This window comes from Pelodiscus sinensis, chromosome 4, assembly GCF_049634645.1.
Source record: "Pelodiscus sinensis isolate JC-2024 chromosome 4, ASM4963464v1, whole genome shotgun sequence".
Classification (NCBI taxonomy): domain Eukaryota; kingdom Metazoa; phylum Chordata; order Testudines; family Trionychidae; genus Pelodiscus; species Pelodiscus sinensis.
In genome coordinates, this window is record NC_134714.1 from 116,612,152 (window position 1) to 116,634,494 (window position 22,343).

The 22,343-nt window shown below is 45.5% G+C and overlaps 2 protein-coding genes across 7 annotated transcripts in view; one reads left to right on the top strand and one right to left on the bottom strand.

The window, feature by feature from the left end:
- The window catches only part of PRR33 (proline rich 33), a 34,021-nt gene extending 12,169 nt beyond the window's left edge, over positions 1-21,852 (top strand). The window contains exon 2 of the mRNA XM_075928151.1: positions 14,331-21,852. Coding sequence (XP_075784266.1) covers positions 14,343-16,229 — 1,887 coding nt within the window. The 5' untranslated portion in view covers positions 14,331-14,342 and the 3' untranslated portion in view covers positions 16,230-21,852. The remainder of the gene's footprint in view (positions 1-14,330) is intronic.
- LSP1 (lymphocyte specific protein 1) overlaps positions 9,247-22,343 on the bottom strand; it is a 93,274-nt gene continuing 80,177 nt past the window's right edge. For all 6 annotated transcript variants that reach the window (XM_075928153.1, XM_075928152.1, XM_075928155.1 and 3 more), the window contains one exon: positions 9,247-10,801. The gene's annotated coding sequence lies outside the window, so the exon portion shown is untranslated. The remainder of the gene's footprint in view (positions 10,802-22,343) is intronic.

Sequence of the window (22,343 nt, forward strand, 5' to 3'; positions counted from 1 at the left end):
TAAATAAGAAGAGGACGGGATGGGCACAGACTAGTAATAGAACATGGAGCCTTTCCTCTTTAGAGCCAGGTCAGACAAGGCCAGCTGTTGTTTGCACCTGAAGGTTCCTTAGTGACTTTCTTGAAATGAATTGATGGTCTCAAGGCAATTCCTAGTGACCATGTGTCCACGCACCAAAGCCATCAGCAACATTCTGGCTACCCTGTCAGTTTCAGAAGAGAGGCCACAGACTGAATGAACATGGGAAATGAACTTTCCTCTTGGTACAAGAAGTGGTCCCTGTTAGTCATATTGGAGGCACGTTAATGTTTAGGGTGAGCAAATGAGGAAGCTTGGATTGCTGGTGGCAGTGCTGGATAAGCACAGTACTTCGGTCTTTTGGCTGTCATCCTGGCACATTTCACCAGCTCCAAAACCAAGCAGACAAGGGTAAATTTGATTGAACTTTGAAGCTACTTTGAGGATCTCCAAAAAATCAGTTCTGCCATCTTTCTATTACTAGTTCTGTCCCTATTGAAAATGATTTTATATCCATTGGTCACCAGATGCACAGCACAGATGGAGGAGAGATTTAGGCCACGTCTACACTGCTGTTGAAGGTCAGCTTAAGGTATGCAATTCCAGCTATGAAAAAAGAATTTGGAGTTGACTTACCTTAAGACACGCTTTGGTGCTGTCCTCACAGCGAGAGTTCAATGGGAGAAATGTTCCTGTTGATTTCCCTTACTTCTTGCTAGGAGTAGGAGTTCCAGCATCAACAGGAGCACAATCAGCCTTCAATTTAGCAGGTCTTTACTAGACCCACTAAATCGAAAGCAGAAGATTGACTGTACAGCATCAATCTTCTCCGTGGTCTAGATGTGACCTACCTGAACAAACTTTGGACAACTCACCTAGTCAGTGCAGACTCAAGACAAGGAGGTAATTTGCAAGGAGCATTGTGAGGGTTTTACACTAGATTGGAGAGAAGGTGTCTTGTGTTGGTGATAATGTTGCTGCCCTCCTAGTGAGCCTAGTGCTAAGCTGATACAGTTGGCAGAGATGTTTTCTAACCACATTTGACTTGAAATGACTAACCTTTGCCACTGGCATTTCACTTTTTCACTGGCCTTTCCTCATTTGACATGACCATCCCAGAATATTCACCCTGGCACCATGGCTCCACCACTAGCCTTTCAAATCTGTAATAGTTCAGATGCCAAATCGTGCTAAGGAACATCTAGTGACATGCAATGGTGTTACCTGATAGTAGGTCTTCATGCTACGTTTAGCCAATGGAACTTTCCACCTGTCAAAGAGAAGGTTTTATTTAGAAGCACTAATCCCTTGGATTCGTTTGGTACTATAAATATCATGACACCACTGGTTCTATTTCCATACAATGTTTTAGTGATTTACCTGCCATTTCAAACTAAGACGATCCAAAGGAAAATTAGCACTCAGCTGACTATAGTCTTGAAACAAGCGAGGTCCTTAATTTTGTTAGTGCAAATCAATGTCATTATGTGCTTAGCTAACAAGTGATGGAGGCAAGAGACCAATAAGGTGGCTATCCATGATAAATGCAAGGTCATTAGATTCATTTTTGTTCCCATTTGTTACAATAAACTGATGCTATATGATTTATTTATCTACTTTGATGCTTCATGGTTTGATACAGACTATATTAGGATATAGTGGCAATAACTTCAAAGGATGTTGAAAAACTGGTCAGGGTTCAGAGAAGAACTACAAGACTGCTCATGGCCTGGAAAACATACCTTGCAATAACAAAAAACAGGACTATGTAGCACTTAAATTCAACACTTTATGCCTAAGTTTGAATAAAGACTCTAATTATCTTACCCATTACAAAGATAGCTTCCCCAATTATCACCTCTAATATCATTAGCTCACAGGCATTTACCCCCTCCCCCCATCCTCCTTCCGTTCTGAAATTTGATTTCTCATTTTCATATGTGTTCATTTTTTTTAATTGTATCCTTTGATATATATGGTTGTGACAATTTTCTTCCACTATTTGATCTGAGGAAGTGGGTCTGGCCCACGAAAGCTCATCACCTAATAAATCATCTTGTTAGTCTTTAAAGTGCTACATAGTCCTGTTTTTTGTTTCAGCTACACCAGACTAACACGGCTACATTTCTATCACTATACCTTGTAATGAGTGACTTAAGAAATGTAATCTACTTACTTTATATTTTTAAAGGCTCCAGAGGTGATCTTAGCAATTACAGGCCAGTAAGTCTAACTTCAGTACTAGGCAAATTGGTGGAAACTATAGACTTTGAGACCAGAAGGAACTATCATGATCATCTCTAGTCTGACCTCCTGCACATTGCAAGCCACAGAACCTCAACTACCCCCTCCTGTAATAGTCCCATAAATTCTGGCTGGGTTAGAGAAGTCCTCAGATTATGATTTAAAGACTTGAAGTTACAGAGAATCCACCATTCACACTAGTTTAAACCTGAAAATGATCTGTGAGCCATGCTGCAAAGAAAGATGAAAATCTCCAGGGTCTCTGCCAGTCTGATCTGGGAGAAAATTTACTCCTTATCCCAAGTATGCCAATCAGTTACACCTAGAGTGTATCGGCAAGGCCCACCAGCCAGATACGTAGGAAAGAATTGTGTGTAGTAACTCAGAGCCTTGTCCATCTATGCTATGTCTACACTGCAAGGTTTTTGCACAAAACCAGCCATTTTTCTGCAAAAGCCAGTGGAGCGTCCACACCTCAAGCGCATTTTTGCACAAGAAAATGGACAGAACAGAGGGTTTTTGCCAGTAGAGTTACTCCTCTCCCCACAAGGAATAACTCCTTTTTGTGCTACTGCTCTTGTGCAAGAAGGTAGGTATGGACACTCTGGAGGGCTGCATCTAGACTGGCAAGTTTTTCTGCAAAAGCAGTTGCTTTTGCGGAAAAACTTGCCAACTGTCTACACTGGCCGATTGAATTTGTGCAAGAGCACTGACGATCTCATGTAAGATTGTCAGTATTCTTGCGCAAATACTATGCTGCTCCCGCTCGGGAAAAAGCCCTCTTGTGCAAAAGCATTTGCACAAGAGGGCCAGTGTAGACAGCTGAAAACTGTTTTGCGCAAAAAAGCCCCGATGGCGAAAATGACGATTGGGGCTTTCTTGCACAAAACCGCGTCTAGATTGGCACAGACGCTTTTCTGCAAAAAGGGTTTTTGCACAAAAGCGTCCATGACAATCTAGATGCTCTTTTCTGTAAATGCTTTTAACGGAAAAACTTTTCCATTAAAAGCATTTGTGGAAAATCATGCCAGTCTAGACGCAGCTGAGGGGTTTTTGCACAAGAAACTCCTATGGGAAAAAGCATAGGTGCTCTTATGGCCATTCTGTGAATAGCAATCAGAGCTTTCTTGTGCAAGAGCATCCATGCAGTGTGGATGCTCTTTTGCACAAAAGCACATTGCTCTTGCAATGTGCTTTGAGATCTGGACGCACTTTTGCACAAGAAGTTTTTGCACAAGAAGTCTTCCGCAAAAGGCTTCTTTCACAAAAACTCTGCAGTATAGACAAAGCCCTAGGGTACGTCTAAACAACATAGCTCCGTCGACAGAGCCATGTAGATTTGTTTGTTCAGCAAAGGGAAATGAAGCCGCAATTTAAATAATCGCGGCTTCATTTAAATTTAAATGGCTGCCGCGCTGAGCCGACAAACAGCTGATCAGTTGTTTGTCAGCTCAGCACGGCAGCCATTTAAATTTAAATGAAGCCGCGATTATTTAAATTGCAGATTCATTTCCCTTTGCCAATCAGCCTAATCTACATGGCTCCATCGATGGAGCCATATAGTTTAGACACACACCTAATGTCCTGTCACTGCTAACAAAAATATTTGCTGCTATCAGTCACAGATCGGTTTATCAGACATGTCGATTACCATGATTTGTTGGGGAAAAGTCAAAACAACTCTTGTAAAGGGAAATTATGCTTCAATCTATTAGAATTCTTGGAGGGGTCAACACACATTTGGACAAAAGTAATCAGTGGATTTCGACTGGTTAAAAGACAAATAGTGGTAATTAGTGGTGTACCTCATGGATCTGTACTGGGACCAGCAATGTTCAACATATTCATAAAACATCTGGGGAAGGGGGGGTAAACAGTGGTAGTTAAGGCCAATGCAGACTCTCAAAAGTTGCCAGTGAACTCACAAAACTTGGTGACTGGACAACAAAATAGAAGATTAAATTAAATGTGGATAAATGCAAAGTAATGTACATATATAATTGGGATTATTTTTTTCTAAAAAATGATGGGGTCTAATGTAGCTGTTACCACTCATGAAACAGATCTTATTGGCTCAGTGTAGGAGTCCCAGGATGAAACTCTGTGGCCTGTGTTATACAGGTAGTCATTTAAAATACTTGTAGCCTTAACATTCACAAGCCAGATGGCTCAGCACAGATCTATTTACATCAGTGAAGCAACATGGATTTATATCAGCTGAATTTCTGGCTCTATGCATCTTTAAATTGATCGCCACAACCCAGTGTTAAATATGAATGCAGAGCAAGTTGCAGGAAGGATGCTAGCTCCAATTTCTAAAACACCGTCCTATATAAACCAGAGACAAGGAGCACAAATTGAAGGCTCAGCAGTGGAACAGCCACGAAGAGGTATTCTCACATTCCAGCCAGCGCTGAGTGACTGGCAAACTTCCAGCAATCTTGATGTTTCAGTTTGGAATGAAAAGGTCACATATTTGTCTGAAGCTTATCCAAACTTCTTTGGTGTAGATATAAAACTTGGAAACTTGCAAGGGATGCTTTATTTAAACTGTGCCTAATCTTTTCCCCATTGAAGTCAATACCACAACTCTCAAATCTCAGGCCTGACGCTTAATAGTTGCTGCTTTTATTAAAGCCAGAAATAACACAGCGACAGACTTCATTACTGCGACTTCCAGACAAAGCCCGGCAGTGCAGAGTTGTGCAAAATGAAGATGGACATCAGTGAGAGTTACCCAACTTTTTCCAAACCTCATAAAACATCTGATTATGCACTGGGATGAAGAGCTGTTTTCATTCTGGGTAGTCTAACTGGACCCATCCATGCGTGAATGCCAGAGACCTGGATTGGAGTTTTCCCCTCTGTGTTTTACCATACTATTTAAATAAAATGTAAACAGTTTAGCATGGCAAATCCTCCATCCCTTTGAGTCTTTAAGCAAAGATTACGTGTCATCCTGAAAGATATGCTCTAGCTAAACCACAGCTCAACTATTCATACTACCATTAGTGACCTCACGGCAAGATTCATTGGGTGAAATCTAAACCCTGTGTAATCGAGGAAGTCAGAATAAATGGCAGGGGTCCTTTCTAGCCTTAAAAAACTATTCATTCTGTATTAATTATAGCTACAAACACATTATTGGCCAACATCAGACCCCCTCTTTATGCAGTTGGGGGGGGGGAACAAAAGAGGCTGTTCCAGTGATACATGGGTAAATATCACATCTAAGAATGTGAACCAACAAAAGCGGAGGAGATGTCAGTATACTCACCCTGAGGGTTTTCAAAACACTTATCCTGTACTATTTCATTATCTGTGGAAGTTCTATTAATTTCTCCGTGAGGAAAAACCTGACAGCCCAGATTTTCAGACACCAGTTCTATTTCCAGTGGGCACAAGTGCAATTTAAATAAACCAAAAAACCACCACAATTAATTTGACTTAGAAATCTACCTAATTCCCTTGCTTTTTGCAGTTCACTCATGGTCTGATCCAAAGTCCACTGAAGTCTGTAGGAGTCTATCCATTTCAGGGGGCTTGTGACAGGACCAGCCCCACTCCCAGGCCTCTGATCCCTTTCCACTAACTCACAGTAAGTGCAGTGGCACAGGTCCCACTTGTCCTTGACAGCATTTATGCTTCTGTCCCACAGCTAAGAGTGTTGGGGCTTATGCCCCTGGTCAGCCTGGGCTGGGATACCATTCCTCCCTGGCTACTAGCCAGGCTTTCAGGCTACTTGGGTAGGAGCCCTTCACCTACCCTGTTGTCTCTGGCAATGCAGTTGTTCTCTCTCTCGGCTTATCTGATTCTTTTCTTATCCAGGATGGGTATCGCTCCAAACTCCTCTACCAGTCTCTCCCCCTACCCCTTCAGCAGAGAAGGCATTTAGAACCCATGGCTGCCTAAAATTAAATAAACTGGGCTTTAATTGATTTATAGCAGCCCCATCCCAGCTGCTTCCATTCTGTCCTTAATAGCCTCAGGTTAGCTGTTCCTGTCTGCCCTCAAGTAATCCGCTCTAACCTGCCCTGTCACAGGGCTTTCAGTCAGACTCTTTCCTATGTAAATTGTGTGCACTCATAAATGCAATCCCAGAACTGCCCCATCAATTATTTTATTGCTACAAACAGACACTAGTTCAGATTCAGCCTTCAGTCTTCAAACGGAGCAAGCACTGGAAACAGTGACTACTTGAGATTTTTCTCAACTTATTTTCATCAGGTTTTTAGTCTTTCTAGAATTTTGAAACCCTGCTGCAAAGGCTGAAATTAAACCACATTTCACTGCAGTTTTTAAATCACACACACTTTTCATTTTAGTCTTGCTCTCAAAAAGCACCAGACTTCATGCATTGATTTGTTTCCAGAAAGCAGCACTGAGACGTGCGTGTGTTAGTGAAAGAAGTGAAGCAGCAAGGGGCTGGCTTCCTTCCTCCAGGCCCAGGTTGCTCGACCGTCTCCAGTTCCAGAGCATCCATGAAGCCTGCCCCTATGAATAATATTCTTTTCATTACAGTAGCAACCACAGGCTCAGTCTAGCTGGAGGTCTCAGATTCAAGGTGTGGTGTTCAGAGCTTAAGGTCTGGTTCAAGCCTCTCCAGCCAGCCTTGCAGGGAAACATTGCTTAGAATTGTGAATGCACCACAAGAGGGGGAAGGAGGGTCTTGCAGTTAAAATTCTGGACTAAGATTCAAGACATCTCACTTCAGCTCCGGCACAGATGGCCTGCATGACTGCAAGCAAGTCAGTTCATCCATTCGGTTCCTCCTTTATAAAAGGGGGACACTTCTTTACTACGTCACAGGCTTCAGGTGGATAAATTCATGAAGGTCTGAGGCTCCATCCGTTGATGAGGGCAAGATGAGCATCTAGATAGGTGAGAACTGCATAATTTTATGGAACAGAGGTAAATGCTACCACAGAGTCCATTATGTCACTGTTATTCCAGTACAAGTCAGGGGGCCCATGGTGCTGCATAGCATGAATGAGAGGCAACAGAATCTAGCCCCAAAGCAGTGAAAAATGGACCCATGGGAATTCTCAGGGCAAGTTTAATTTGCACATGGAAGAAGAGTTATTCTAGCCCCAAGCCTAGCCCTCTGTGAAAGGTTTGCTTCTCATTGGGATCATACATTGCAAAGACATCTCTCCTGAAGGGAAGGGGAGCACAAGGGTGAGCTGTGAGAAGGAGAGCACAGAAAGTATTAGTTGAAGCAAAATGCAGGACAATGTAGCACTTTAAAGACTAACAAGATGGTTTATTAGATGATGAGCTTTCGTGGGCTCATCTTGTTAGTCTTTAAAGTGCTACATTGTCCTGCATTTTGCTTCAACTACCCCAGACTAACACGGCTACATTTCTATCAGAAAGTATTAGGGCATTCTTTGCTGTGAAGCAAAGAACACCACCTCACCCCCGCTGCTGTCTGTCACTCACTGCAGAACAGGTCATGTGACATTAGGCACCATCTCAGGCGAGCCCGAGTTTCAGATCAGTACAGAACGCTATGGGCCCCCACTTCCCTTCAAGTCCTTTGCTCACTTTTGAATAATCATGGCAGCTGGTCAATGCCAGCTGCCTATCTGTACTGCAGCTGAGGGGAGGAGATATAGCAAGGATGAAAGTTAAACAAAGAGTGGAAAAATTCTCTTCCAGGTAACTCCTGAAAGCAAACCAGTATTGAGGCCCCATTGCTCCTGGATTTTCTCTTTCCCTCACCAAAAAGGTAACAGCTTCTTCTAGAGCATCTCTCTGAAATCTGCTCCTTCCTCCATGGAAGCCAGCACCTCAACTATGACACTTGTTTCTACTGAGACCAGCTGTGACTTGACCCAAGATTTCGGTGGCCCAGACTCACTAAGACTATTGGGCACCTAACTTCCAATTATCCTAGTGGGAGTTAAGCACCTTTGTGAATCTGGGCCCAAGCATGGAGGGGAGAGGGAAGAGAACATACCAGAGCAAATCTTGCTCAAGAGTGCCCATCTCACCCCACTTGTTCAGGATTTTACTCTAACATCCATGTTGCTGACACCTAAAAGTGACTCCCTGCTTCCCTACCACTCCTAGACAGAATTGACTGTTGGGCAAGAGGCCATCTTGAGATTCCTAGAGATAAATTCAACATGCTGATGAAAGCAGCATCCCAAGCCTTATTAAAGGATAAAGAGGGCCAGGGCAGACGCTGTCCCCCCCCCCCCCCTTTTTTTTAAATCTGGAGAAAAGGGTTTTGGGCTAAGGCACCACTGGAAAGACCATTCTAGCTCCAGCCTTCTATGGAGACACTGCAAAGAGATGATGTGACCGAAGAGAAGCCTGGCCTTTTTCCAACCATTATTGGATAGCATAGGTAAGCTGAGCACTGCACAACTACTGCTTGTACAGAGGGTGGTACAGAAACTGCCAGGGAGGTATGACTGCTAAGGCTGGTTAGCCTTGGTATAGTGGGTTTGGTAACACTGTCAATATTTGGAACCAACCCTCTGAAGCTAATCATGGTATTTGCCTAGATCAGCCTCATTCTATCCTTCACTGATGTGTTGGCTTCCTGAAAAGTGATGTATTTAGTGACTAGCCAATCATTTTCTACCATTGCTACAGTAACCTAGTACCGCATGCAATGTTTTCCCAAGATTAGGTTTACACAGCTGACAAATTTTGGCATTTTCAATCAAAGAACCAATCATGGTCATCTCTATGCACAGAAATGGTCAGCTTTGCTTTCTGCTCTTTCTAAAGGTCTGGTTTTAAGGCAAGCAATTTGATATGCTACTGCAACAAACACTTCTTTGGTATCAGTTAAAATGGATCTTTTCCTAGACCCTCTAGTATTTGTTCACCTCTTGCTCTCCATTTCATAGAACTGGAAAACTTTTGTTTCACCCAAGGTGTTGGGGAAGCTGGCAGGGTGAAGTCTTTGGAAACAACTTTGTCTGAACTGGACCATTTTGACCATTAGTGAAACACTCAAAGCCACAATTGTTACAATCTCTTTGTTGGCCATTTTATTAAATGCTCACACACACACACACACACACAAAATAAATCCAGGACAGAATCAATTCAAGCAGAAAGCAAATTGAGGGAGGAGAGAGGCTCCATAAGGCAGGGGCTCCTATCTGAGAACAGGAACAAGCTGTAGGAGGAGTTGTCCAGCTCTTTGTGGGCATAGTGGGGAGAAGAAACCCTTTTAATAAGAGGTGGTCAAGGACGTGCCAAAAAAACATGGGATAGAGGACATGGAGTATCCAGACTGACTCATGTGTGTTGGTTTGCAGGGACTGGGAGCAAACCAAATACTGTGTTACTGTGGCAGTCTGAAGTTTACTAGTCTGCCAGGAGGCCCCCTCAGTCCCACAACAAGCCCTCTCCACCCCCTGTCCTCCCAGCAGACACCAAGATACCCTTCTGCAGAGGCAGCTCCAAGGGAAGTGGTGAGGACTGCTTATTTCCAAGCTGCACCAACATAGCCACCCAAGGTTTGCGGATACACATTTGATGGGAGTATTTGACACAGCTCCATTGGGGTTCAGCTTGAAAAGAAACCCATTAAGCTAGAGTAAGTAACAAATGGGAAAGGAACCCTCCAACTCAATGGGGAAGCAAGAGGCAAAAAACTACCACCTGGGCTCCAACCCCCCGTGTGAGCTGCTACTTGTTCATGTAGGTCAGAATCTGGAAGGGATTGGCACGGTGACAGACAAGTGAAGGACCACCTCAGTATGGAAACAGTTGTAGAATAAGAAAAGCCTGGGCCCAAGTTTTTTATTCAATTGGAATAGACTAACCTGGCCTGGCCATCCACGGAGGCAGAGGAGAAGGTCACAGTCATATAGGTGTTCCCTACCTTCTATTACAGTTCACAACAGAAGAGGCATGGTCGAAGAGATGGCAAAAGAAACAGGTGGTGAGTTTCCCCATTGAGAGGAGAACATGGGGGATTTAAAACCCCCAACTGATCTAGGTTGCTAGTACTGCTGTGGCTTCATAGGATTATGGAGGCCCAGTGCAATAAGTCTTAAAGTCACCTCTAACCTACTCTGTCGAGCAATTTCCCTGCTTCCCCACCACATCCATTAATCTTTTTCTGTTCAGCTTTATTCCTCCTACCCCCAAATAGCTAGTAGCTGGAATAGCAGAGGTTTCTCATTGGTTGAGACGCCTAACCCAGCAGGGGGCAGAAGGGAAGTTGGCAGATCCTTCTCTTCGTACATTCAAGAGATCAGAGAGGACCAAAAGTAACTGTCTCCCATCTCCAGCCGGACACAGAAGGGCTCAGAGGAGCCACATACAAAAGAGCAAAGTCATTTAAGAAAGTTAAAATGAGGAAAGAGCCAGCTGATCGTGTTCCTTTCATCCACATGAAAGCAGTGTGGGGGGGGATGCTCCCATTTGAGGATACAGCTAGGCTGTTCCAGAGCACAGTGAGGTTGCCTGCCAAGGACCGGGAGAAATATCCATCGGTGGTCTCCCGCAGAGTAGAGGAAACATCAGCGTTGAGTACAGGGTTGCATCTAGCCAGGACCAAGCTCAGCTGAACAAAAGAAAAAAATAGAACAAAGGACAAAGTTACTACATCAGAAATTCAGCCCAAGAGGCTTCCCCTGACTTGCATATTTTGAGTGTTTCCCCGGGTTTACAGCCCCTATATGCTGGGTGAGCCAGCATACAGCAGCTGCTTGCAACCCAGTGTTGGGCCTCCTATTCTAGGCTCCTATTTTTTTCTTTTCTGACAAGAAACATCAAATCACAAGGCCCCTGTATTCAGCTGCTCTGTTACTGTGACAGGAAGCCATGAGTAACAGGCAGGAGACAGTACGCAGCAGCAAGGATCTTGTCCAGCTCATGTTACCCTGGCAGAGAAAGATGCATTTCACTGCAGTCATCTCCTAGGAGGAGGTGTTCAGATGCTGCTGCCCCTCTAAGCAGAAGAAAAATACTAAAGCAATCTTTTCCATTAACGACCAGCTTCAGCAACAGAGGTATCACATTCCCCACACTCTTTCTTCTACACCAAACAGCTGATTCTGTGCTTTCTCTCCCGCATCCCCAATTACTTCTCCATCCTGAAATTAATGACTCTTCCACATGGAGACTTCCCCTGTTTGAAAGGTCAAACTGGGGACTAAGTTCTGATTAAAAGCTTCTCTCCAAGCACAGGAGAGTAGGATAACAGATCTCAAGACCAGGCAGTTTTCAGGTTGTGCATCAGCATGAAGAAAAAGCACTAAACACTTCAAAGAACCCAAACAACTTGCTAAACTTGAGGAAAAGTAAATGAAACAAGACTAAGAGCATGGGGTTCTTAAACAGTTCATTCCCCACCTTCAATTTTATAATGAATCCCTGGTAAATATTCAACGCAGCCAGTAAGAACAAGCAAAGCAATGCATCCTCCTTTACTCTGTTGTTCCAACATATAGTGTTGGAGTGTGTATGTGGTGAGTGTGCGCGTGGGGGGGGGGAGGTGCTTCCTACAGAGCAGACAAACTGCTCTCTGAAAAGTATGCAGAGCTTGGAGGGAGAGAGAGAGAGAGAGAGAGAGAGAGAGAGAGAGACACAGACACACAGAAGCTGGATCTCATAACACAAACATGTGCCTGCCCCAATCACTGAAATGGAAAGGCAGCAAATTCAAATGTGATGCAAAGTATCACTCTGCCAGGAACAGACTATGGAATCTACGGCCACAAGGTATGATGGAGTCCAAGGATTTAGTGAGATTCAAAGGAAGACTTATCCAGGTAAATGGCCAAACAAGAAAATCTCTCTCTCTCACACACACACACACACACACACACACACACACACACCCCCACCCACCCCCACCCATTGCTTTTTGCCAATGCCGAGGGGCCAGCACACCCCCTACACCAGTGGTGGGCAGCATGTAGCCTACATGTAGCCCACTGGGGCTCTGCATGTGGCCCATGAATGAGAAATTTTGTTTACTGTTGCCCAGGAGCAGGGCTGCCAACTTCTCCTGATTTCCTTCTGGGTACTTCCCCCCGCCCCCTTTACCAGTACTTCCAAAGTGACCCGCACCTAACGCAAGCGCACATGAAGCGAGGCAAGTGCAGATTGCACACAACACGCGCTCCTTCTGCGTCCAAAGCACTGCCTAATCGGCACACACAGCAAAACTCTCCTATCCCGGGAGCGCATCGTGGTTACGACTCTCTTGCAGCCCACTGACATGGAGGGCCAGTGGTTGCCCATTCCTGACCTACATCCCAGAGAACATTCCAGCTGTGCAGTGAAAATATTTCCCGCTGAGATTTTGCTGGAATTAGGAGGGCAACTGGAGCCAGAGTGGAAATAGAGAGAGCCTTTAACTGTAGGGTCTGCTTCAGCCCTCCCCTTTCTCCATCGCTCTGCCTGCCAGGAATTTCTGTAGCAAGCAAGCAAAAGGCCAGCCTCCCAGAAGGAGTAGTTAGCCATTGCTGAGACAGACAGATGGCAAACTGAGTCAAAGGCTGTGTAAGCCTCATGTGCACCAAAGTGAAAACAGCTGTTCTGGTTACAAGTGAATGCCCAGGGCTTGCACCTCTATGGACACTGATGCAACCAACAGCTTCAAGGGCTGGGACTGGGGGAATTTGAAAACTCTGGCTCAAACCTTGAATTTTACCAACTACAAACCAGAAAGCAGCCGGAACGAGCAAGCCAGTCTTCAAAGAGCAGAGCCTCTGACAGCCGTCATGAGCACACCCAGCCTCTTCCCCCTCCTTTCAGGGCACTGACACCATCCAGCCCTGGGAGCTGACAGATTCATTCACTTGGCCTCACTTCTTTGCCAAGCCAGCTCAGCAACTGTGAAGCTGGCGATAATTGGAGGAAAAGCTTTATCTGGAGCGGATGTCTGTGCCAGGGAGAGATGGACAGAGTAAGCAAGATGCCCCCCCTCCATCCCTACCCTGGCACAGGCTCCCCACTCTTTGCTCCGCTCTTGTGGCTACCCCCACTCGTCTCTACACAAAGCAGCAATAGTTGGTCACGAAGAACTTCTCTTGTTTCTAGACAGGGTCACAGAAGTTGCAGCCCAGGGTGAGAATGGGAAGAGAGCAGGTGCACTGGAGAGTCACAGAGCTTAGGGCACGGCTAGCAGTGTTCCCTGTAAGCTGTGCGCCTGAGCAGCCATAGGCACTGGTAATGCACATGGGGTCAGCCAGGAGCCGGCAGGAGGAGTCCCAAACCTCCCCCTCCCCACCCAGCTGATTAGCAGAGTTCCCACAGCATGTGTTTCTACTGATGGTACAATGTCTGTGCATGCCTTGGTCACAGCACATTTATTCTGCACACGAATGGCAATATTGGAGGAAACTGACTGCCAGGCTCTGGGGGTGCCCTACGGAAAACTCAAAAGTAATTTTTTGTAGACCTGATTCCAGCTGCAGAGTTCAGGCTGTGTTTCCAGCTCAAAACAAGGGCTCTGGTTTGAGGTTGAGCTGGAGGAACTGGCAATACCATCCAACCTAACGGCCCAATCAGAGCTCATTTTTATTGCCAGGGTTGTGGGAGGAGGATGGAAAAATGCATTATAACGTTTGAGGCAGCAAGGGACTTCCTAGCATCAGGCAGAGCAAAAAGACGCTGAGAACGCTTCTAACCACGGGTGCTGGAACAAGGAGTGGGCACCTGCACCCCCAGACTGACATGGTTTCCATCAGACACCAGATTTCCACTGTGGCTCAAAGGCTCTCAGCAGCCCCACTATCCAAACTGTTCCAGCACCCCTGCCTCTAACAGACTACTAACATCTCAAACCCTGCCCCAGGCCGTTAAACTGGAGTGATGGGGAAAGTTGTTCATTAGACACGTATTGTCTTGAAAGAGCCAGGGATACAAGCACCAGTAGGATGCTCCTCCCTCTCCCAGGGAATGCATTGCTTCTGAAACAAGCCGCACACCTCAGGGACAACACATGGAGGCTCTACTGACAAATGTTTGGGGCCTGCTGCCAGCAGACCCACCCTTGGGCAGGCATGCCCAGCACCGCAGCATGTACGGGGTTAAGCAGATCAGTTGCTGAGGTCATCTCTAAGCTTTGTTTCTCATTTCAGGGGATTAAAAAAATGCTGATAACGGTGCCATCACCTTACGAGCCAGCAATGCTCCGCCCACAGACACCACCCCCTGCCATACTTCCAAAACCTGGGAAGGACAATCTTAGGCTCCAGAGACTCTTAAAGAAAGTTGCAAAGCAAGCACCATCAGCCACCCAGCAAGTCAAATCGTTCCAGGCCAGCCTCTCCCCAGTGAGTGAGGCCAGCCCAGACCTAGAGCGCAGCGAGCGCGCGTCTCCGCTGAAGACCCCAGGAACATTGCCGCAAATCACTATCCAACTCCCGCCCCGGTTCTGCATCAGACCCGTCATCCACCACGTCGCGTCGCCTTTCCCGAAGGCCAAGCCTTTCGCCTTCAAAGTAACTGAGCAAAGGAGGATCTCGGAACACCTCAAGCTCACGGTCTCTCCAGCAGCATCCCCAGTGCACAGGCAGGGCATTCGGGAGTCCCCATGGCAACCAAGAGGGACGACACCACCAGAGAGACACTCCCAGCTGCGCTCACCACAGCCACATTGCGTTTTCGTTTTCCCTGACACTGCTGTTTCTGCCTCACCGGTCGTAGAAGCCCCAGTGGAAGTTACCCAGGTCACTGAAGTGCAAGCATGTGTCCATAGCGTACAGGCACCAAGAGCCAAGACCCCCTTATCCGACCAATCCTCTACAGCCCTCAGCAGTGAGGGCAGGCAGTCTTTGGCAGCCCATACTGGCAAGCCCTCGGGGCAGGCATCAGTTGCTCTCGGTGCGGACGAGGCTGGAGCTGGTATTCCCAATTCAAAAGCGCCAGTGCTACCTCCCCTGACAGCAGGGCTGCCCTACACAACACCCAGGCCTGCTACTCCCAGAGAGCCTGATGGGGTTTCCCAGGTTACTGCTACACACACCAATATCCATAGTGTATGTGTACCCAGAGTGAAGACCCCACTATCAGGCCAGGCCCCTACAGCCCTCAGCAACGAGGGCAGGATGTCTTCAGCCACCCACCTTGAAGTAAGCTACTTGGAACGGCCTTTGGGGCAGACACCAGTCACTCACACTGCTAACCAGGCTGCCACAGCTACTCCCAAATCAAAGGCCTCCAAGCTTCCCACCACAACAGCAGAGCTCTCCCACCCTTCAGGTCCTACACAGCCTGTTGGGGTTGCTGTTTCTAGTCCTCGGACACCAGATCCCCAGTTCAGTAGCCCAGAAACCCCAGGAAATGACACAGCAAGATCCAGAACTGAGTGGATTCCTGAACCACACAGCAAGAGTCTAAGGCCATTGACTCCCCGTGCAGCTCAGAAGCAAGAGACCACTGTGCCCACTGACAATACCAGGGCTTTCTCCACAGAAAGAAAGGAAGAATCGGTCATTCCACGACAGCTGACAGCCACCATTCCCAGAGCCAGTCCCGTCCCCAAAGCTGAGCCTCCACCACCATCTGTGGAGAAGGTCAGGCCTCTTAAAGCCACGCTCAGTGGATGGTCTCGCCTCAAGAAGCACTTGATAGTGGAACCTGAGGAGCCCCAATTTCCAGAAACTGAACCAGCCAAGCCTGAACCCGAGGAAGCAGGAAATAAAGTAGAAGGCTCTCAAGGCAAGGCCAGCCAAGACAGCAAACTGATTAAATCAAGGGCCATCAAGATGTGGGATGCTGTCTTATATCAGATGACAACTCTCAAGAAGAGAAGGCAGCAAGAAGAAAAAGGGATAAGGAAAGAGGAGGGTGTCTCACGCTGGTACCGCCTGCCCCTTCTCCACAGGCCACGGTTTGATGCCCGGAAACTGAAGGAGCTGGCGTCCAAACCAATGATGAAGATTACCACCATGTTAGAGTCAAGCCTGCTCCAGTGCAAGACAACTGAGGATTCCAAGAATTTTAACCGGATTGCACCGGGGTGGCTGCTGAAGTGACACCAGCTGGATCCCACCTTAGCAACAAGCCCGTCGTGTGCTCTCTCAAGTCTTCTCCAGGGGGCTGCTCCAGTTGAGCTTTTATAGCCAGGTTTTCTGGCAGTAAGGAGCTAGATGTAAAAAAAATATAAAGTCCTTCACAGCCAGCAACTTTACACTGAGGGCTTTAGGGGATTAGCATCACCACACACATAGGAGATGTATCTGTGGGTACGCCTCTGTAGTGCATGGACACTTCTCTAGAGCAGCTTGAGGCCCCAAGAAAAGCAGTTCTATATCCATATGTGGCTTCATTTTAAATATTCCAATTGGAGATCAGGCCACAAAAGTCAAACCAAGGGACCCAGGAAAAGCAGTGAAGCAACCTGCAGAAAACCTTTACCATAAAAACCATGTCGTTTTTCCATGCCCTAAATCAATGGTATTTTAGATTTCTTTAAGAATCCCAACCAGTGCAAGCCCAGAAACAGGACAGGTTGAGGCAGTGCAAATGGAGTCTACACTGCCACATCTAATAGTCAGCCTCCCGGTTTATAGGATTCAGTTTTTTAAGATTGGACGAAGGGTTCTGTTTCTAAGTCGTGGAGTTCTTGGCTTCTTTGCTGGAATCCTCAGCAGTAGCTGCAATTTCTGGTCACCCAGAACTAGATGGAGATTTATTCCCTTCACATAGAACGTGGGTGACCAGTTTGTGGTGTGTTCCATGGTGCTCCCAAACCACAATTCACTCAGCCCAGATAATAGAATTTTATTGGGTTTAGGTTTTATAATCAATTAATTTGATCCGACTAATAGTAAATGGAGGTTACAGGAGTTGGGGGGAGCGGGAAGAGAGAAGGCCCTTCTCTTTTGCAATGATCAGAGTTTCTCCTTTCTGAAATGCTTTCAAGTGCATTAATTGGCCAGAGATTTTTTCAGAACAATTAGGGATGGTTTGTTTCAGCTTTTAGGATGCCTAGCTCAGAGTGAGCAATCAACAACTTCTGCCAAAATCAAGTCCCTTCAAGGGGTTTCAGATTGTGTGTAGGCCAATACATCAGGTTATTTTTTTAAATAAGTGTGTGTCTACACACATGCTACTTTAAAAAAACACACAAGAGGTTCTAGAAAAATGGGGGGGTTGGAGAGAGAGATTGAAAAGCATCTTTTCTTGAATAGACGTAAGACATTTCCTATAAATGCTGCCATTTACATAGAAACTTTGTGCAAGATTTGAGTGGGAAGCACTGGCCTGAATCTAAAGATTTCCAAGCTACAGCTGGCCCCGCTAAAGTTGATGGGGTCATCAGTAGTTCCTCTCTGCCATTTTCAGGCACATCATGAGAAATTACACCCTTCACGGTGTGCTCATGTGGCTTAGGTATTTCTCACTGTCCAAGTCTTGCAGTCCCTAGCAATGTCTATCCTAAACTCTAGTAAGTGAAACCAAAACAGCTCACAGCAATATAAAGCCTCATGCTACAAATCAGCCTCTACTTATTGCCTCTTATCCCTAAGAGTAGGTTACCCTGTGACTGCCTGAGCACTAAGTGCAAGAAACCTTGCAGGATGTAGCCAGATCTGGCCAGCATCAAAGCCCAAATACTCTTAGGTTACAGCTACACTGCCGGTTTTGCCGGCAGTGAGTATGCAAATGAGGTGCAGATTAGCATATCATTGTGCCTCATTTGCATAAATTATGCAACAGTTTTTTGCAGGGGGGAGGGGGAGAAAGTTGTGGGGACTTTTCTTTTTGCACAAAACACCCTTTTCCTGCCAGATCCTTATGCCCCAAAAAAGGAGGTTCACCGATCTGGTGAAAAGGGTTTTTTTGCTCAAAAAGAAAACATCCACACTACAAAAAATACCTTGCATAAATTATGCAAATGCAGTGTGGCCATATGCTAATCCATGCCTCATTTGCACACTCATTGTCAGCAAAGCAGACATAGCTTTAGGGCAGGTCTAGACTACATCCCTCTTTCGAAAGAGGGATGTAAATTAGACACACCAAAATTGCAAATGAAGCTGGGATTTGAATGTCCCATGCTTCATTTGCATAATGGCAGCCATGCATTTTCAAAAGTGCTTTTCAAAAGTGAAACCGCCGTTTAGACAGTGGTTTCACTTTAAAAAAAAAAAAAACCACCTTTTTTCCCCCAAAGATCCTCTGCTCATTTTTTGAGGACAACAGGATATTTCGAAAAAGGGTGGGGCTTTTTCCCCCCCAAAAGAACCGTGTCTAGACAGCGGTTTCACTTCCAAAAAACCTTTTGAGACAACGCGTGGCTGCCATTATGCAAATGAAGCATGGAAAATTCAAATAATTCATTTGCAATTTCAATCCAATTTACATCCCTCTTTCAAAAGAGGGCTGTAGTCTAGACATGCCCTATTATTGCCTGGTTTAACCGAGGGATGTAGAAGAGTAGACGATTAGCTGACTACCCAATAAGTCTGGAGTGGGTGGGGAAGCAGGACCTGTGCTGGAGGAAGCTGGCTTAAAAAACATTTCCCCTCAGCACCATCTCTGTGGTGCGGAAGGGCGAGGGGGCCTCTGGCTCTTGCTACATGTAAAAGGCAGAGGTGCAAAGCGGGACCTAGTGCAAACTGGGCATGACGCAGTCCAGGTTCATGCCAGGTCCTGGACCTACCCCTGCTGCAGCTCTGCAGTTTTAATGTAGTAGGAGCTGGTCTACCTGCATCCCCATCTCCTACTACATTTAAACTGTAGAGTCTCAGCCGCCCCTTATCCACTAATCGTGTACTTGATACAAATTGTATCGAGTACACGATTAGTCATTTACTTGCTACTTAACATCCTTAGTCTAACCCCGCGTGGCAAATTCCCCATGACTGACTAATGTCCTCTGAAGCCTCAGATGTTAGCCACAGTTAACAGTGCAAGAGGAAGATTAAGCTGCTCTGACACAGCAGCTCCAGATTTTCCTGTTGGTCACGCAGAGAAGCCTATTGCAATCAGTTATCCCTTGGCCTCCCTTCTGGCTCAAGACAGACTATTTAGCAAGGAGGACCTACTTTTAGCTGCCCCAATCCCTTGCCACTCATGCAACAGTAACATGTGTTGGGCTAAAATCTCCAGAAGCAGCCTGCTCCATTCTGCTCTGCAAGATGGGCCACACCTACAATGTTGGCATGCACTCACCCTCTAGCTGTGTCTCTATGAAGGCTAAGAAGGCCTTTAGTCTTCTCTCAAACTTCACCAAGATCCAGTGCAACGCACTATAGATGTCCCAGCAGAGAGATGGCCAAGGTTGGTCTCGACACGGCTTACAATTGGGGTTGTTTTTAAAACCCACATGTTCTCTAACACTATAGGAGAGAAGGACAAATCCAAAAGGGAAGCTCCTCTGCACTTCCTGTTGCTTTCTGGCAGTGTATCGTGTTCATTTTGATTACAACAGCTCAGGTTTGACAAGGTATTTTAGGGAAGAGGGTGAATTAATCAGCATTACACTGAAATCTGTTTTTTCTGACTATTTTTTTGGGGGGGAGGGTGTTGTTTTGGGAGTTTGTTCACCATTGTTTGCATCTCCATAGTCACCGGGCTTCGGGAGGGAGCTCAGACCGGGTAAGCTTGCAGCTATTTCCACTTCCCTAAGAAGGTTGCCATAAGAAGGAGTATTTCTGAATAGCTAATATAGGATTGGTTATGTTTAGCCCCAAAAAGAAATTTGATACCTGCTTCTACACTGTGGGCCTATGCACAGGCTACAGAGCTGGCTGGGATTTCTCATTCTGAACAGTCTTGAAAAAAATAGTTTGGGAATTTTCAGGGGGAGGGAGGGTTCCCTTTTCAGTTTCACAGCATCAGAACTCCAAGTATTGTCTTTCATTTTTGCTACTGGAAAATGGGCGAGAGGGGAGGGGGAGGAAGGGGAGCCCCCAAATTAAGAGTGAATAATTTCTATGAAACTATTAAGAAAATAAGAATCGTTTGGCCAAAATGTACTTCCTATTTTTCAATCAGTTCTAATGTGCTGTACATGTGATCAGAGTTACGAGCCTACAGAGAGAAAGGTGGTTTGCTACAAAGGGCCTTGTACTGACGTAGGCTGGGAATAGAGGTATTTTGCTTTAATTAAAATATATGTGCAGACAGTCTGGAATTTTCAGGAGTTAAAAAAAAAAAAAAAAAAAAAAAAACACACAACACCCAGAGTCCATTAAATTTCAGTGAGAGTTGGACATCTAACTGCCTTAAGGGCTGTTGAACCAAAAATAAGGCTGGAACTTTAAAGTTTAAAAACTCAATTGCTATTTTGTTGTTAATTCCATATTTGCAGGGCAAGGATTCAGAAATGGCTCTATGATTGTTCCTTACGCTAAATCTATACTAACCAATCTAGCTGCACCAGTACAACCCCTGTTGTGAGTATGGTTATCCAAGGAAAAGGAACCTTTATGCGGGTATCGTTTATTCCTCTTTCCTTATAGGAATAGCTATACTAATATAAAGCACATTCAGGCTATGTCTATACTGCACTCTAAACTCAAAATAAGATATGCAAATTGTGTAGGCTATTTAGAAGTTTGGCACTGTGTACACATCACCAAGTTTTGAAACAAAGTGCTATTTTGAGCCATCCCTTACTCCTCGTACGTGGTTTAGAGGGAGGGCGAAATAGCACGTCCGCTATATTTCAGAATAGCGGGCACATTCAAAAGACATGGGGTAGCTATTTCAGGGAACCTTGGATATCCCAAAATAACTGATGTGTAGACAGACCCTTAGACCTATGTAATTACCTCAGAAGTACTGCATTGAATGATGATTATACCAATATAATCAAGGCAGACTACATATTCAAGACAAGCTATTTAAGCAGTACCTCTCCCCTTTGCCCCCCAACTCTCTAGATACACTACAGTGAGCTTTCTTCCCTAGGAAGCAACATCCTAAATCAAGACGCAGATCACAACTTCACAACCAGCATGGATAGCTGACAAGTAGTATAACTTTTCTACTGGTCACAGGGAAGGTTCAGCCAGAGCAGTTGAAACAAACTCTGAACCCACATTGTCCATGTCTAAACTAACTGCAAAATCATATTAATGATGCATCAAGGTAAAAGCCTTAAGTGGCTGGATTTTCTAAAAGTCAAGTCCAAATTATTGGATTGTTCTCAGGTGAAATCACATAACTGACTCAGGTCACTGCTTTTTAAATCTGAAGGAAGTGTTTATAAAAAAAAAAAACTTAGAAGTTTGGAATTTTCAAGAGGGAAGATAGACCGAGCACGTCTCATTTAACTCTGCACGGCAAGGTTTCCAAACACTGCCCCAGTTTTGTTTGTTTCAGCATAGTTGCTTTGGAATGTCATCAGCTATTTGCAGTCTCCTATAATGGCGGTCAAGAGTTCAGTCCTGCAACCAGATGCCCTTGATTGGCAGCCCTTTTGTCTGCTAGCATACAGTAGCTTCTTTCCAGTGCCAAAACAAGTTTGCTTCAAAAAATAAAAATAAATAAAAAAATCAGACCCTAGAAACAGAGAAAATCTGTTTGTTGCCTAGTAGGAGTAATGCCACTGCAGCATAGTTGGCACACACAAAGGCCACCATAATTACCACACATAGGATCTGCATTATTAACATCAAGCAGAACAACTAATGTTTGTTACAACTGCGAGGTTAGGCCAATTTGGCAAGAGACAATAACTCAGTAGCTACTGAAACGTCAGCCAACTTTCTGTCCTATTACAGTGACAGGGACCCTGGGAACAAGACAGGTCTTTCACAGATGAAGGGGAAGGTGTTTGCTTGGTTTAGCAATTCAGAAAGGTACACAACTGCTCCTTTCCTTACTGTACCCACTTCACCTCACTACATTTCCAATGAAGCCCAGTCTGCCACACAGGCAAAGCTCAGCTTCCCTAGGGGAAGGTAGAGAGCAGGCCACGTTGCATTGCTGAACCCTACAAATGCAGAGAACGTCCAAGCAGGAAGCAGAGGGCTGTTTCTGGCACGTCATTGGAAAGAAAGGTTTCCAGAGCCGGCAGGCAACTTTTAGAAGAGGCTTGTAGGAGGAGTTCAAGTCTAAGAGGGAGATGAATTAAGGCTGCTGTGAATCAAGGTTAGTGATGCGATGCGGAAAGAGAAAGAGGACAGCAACAA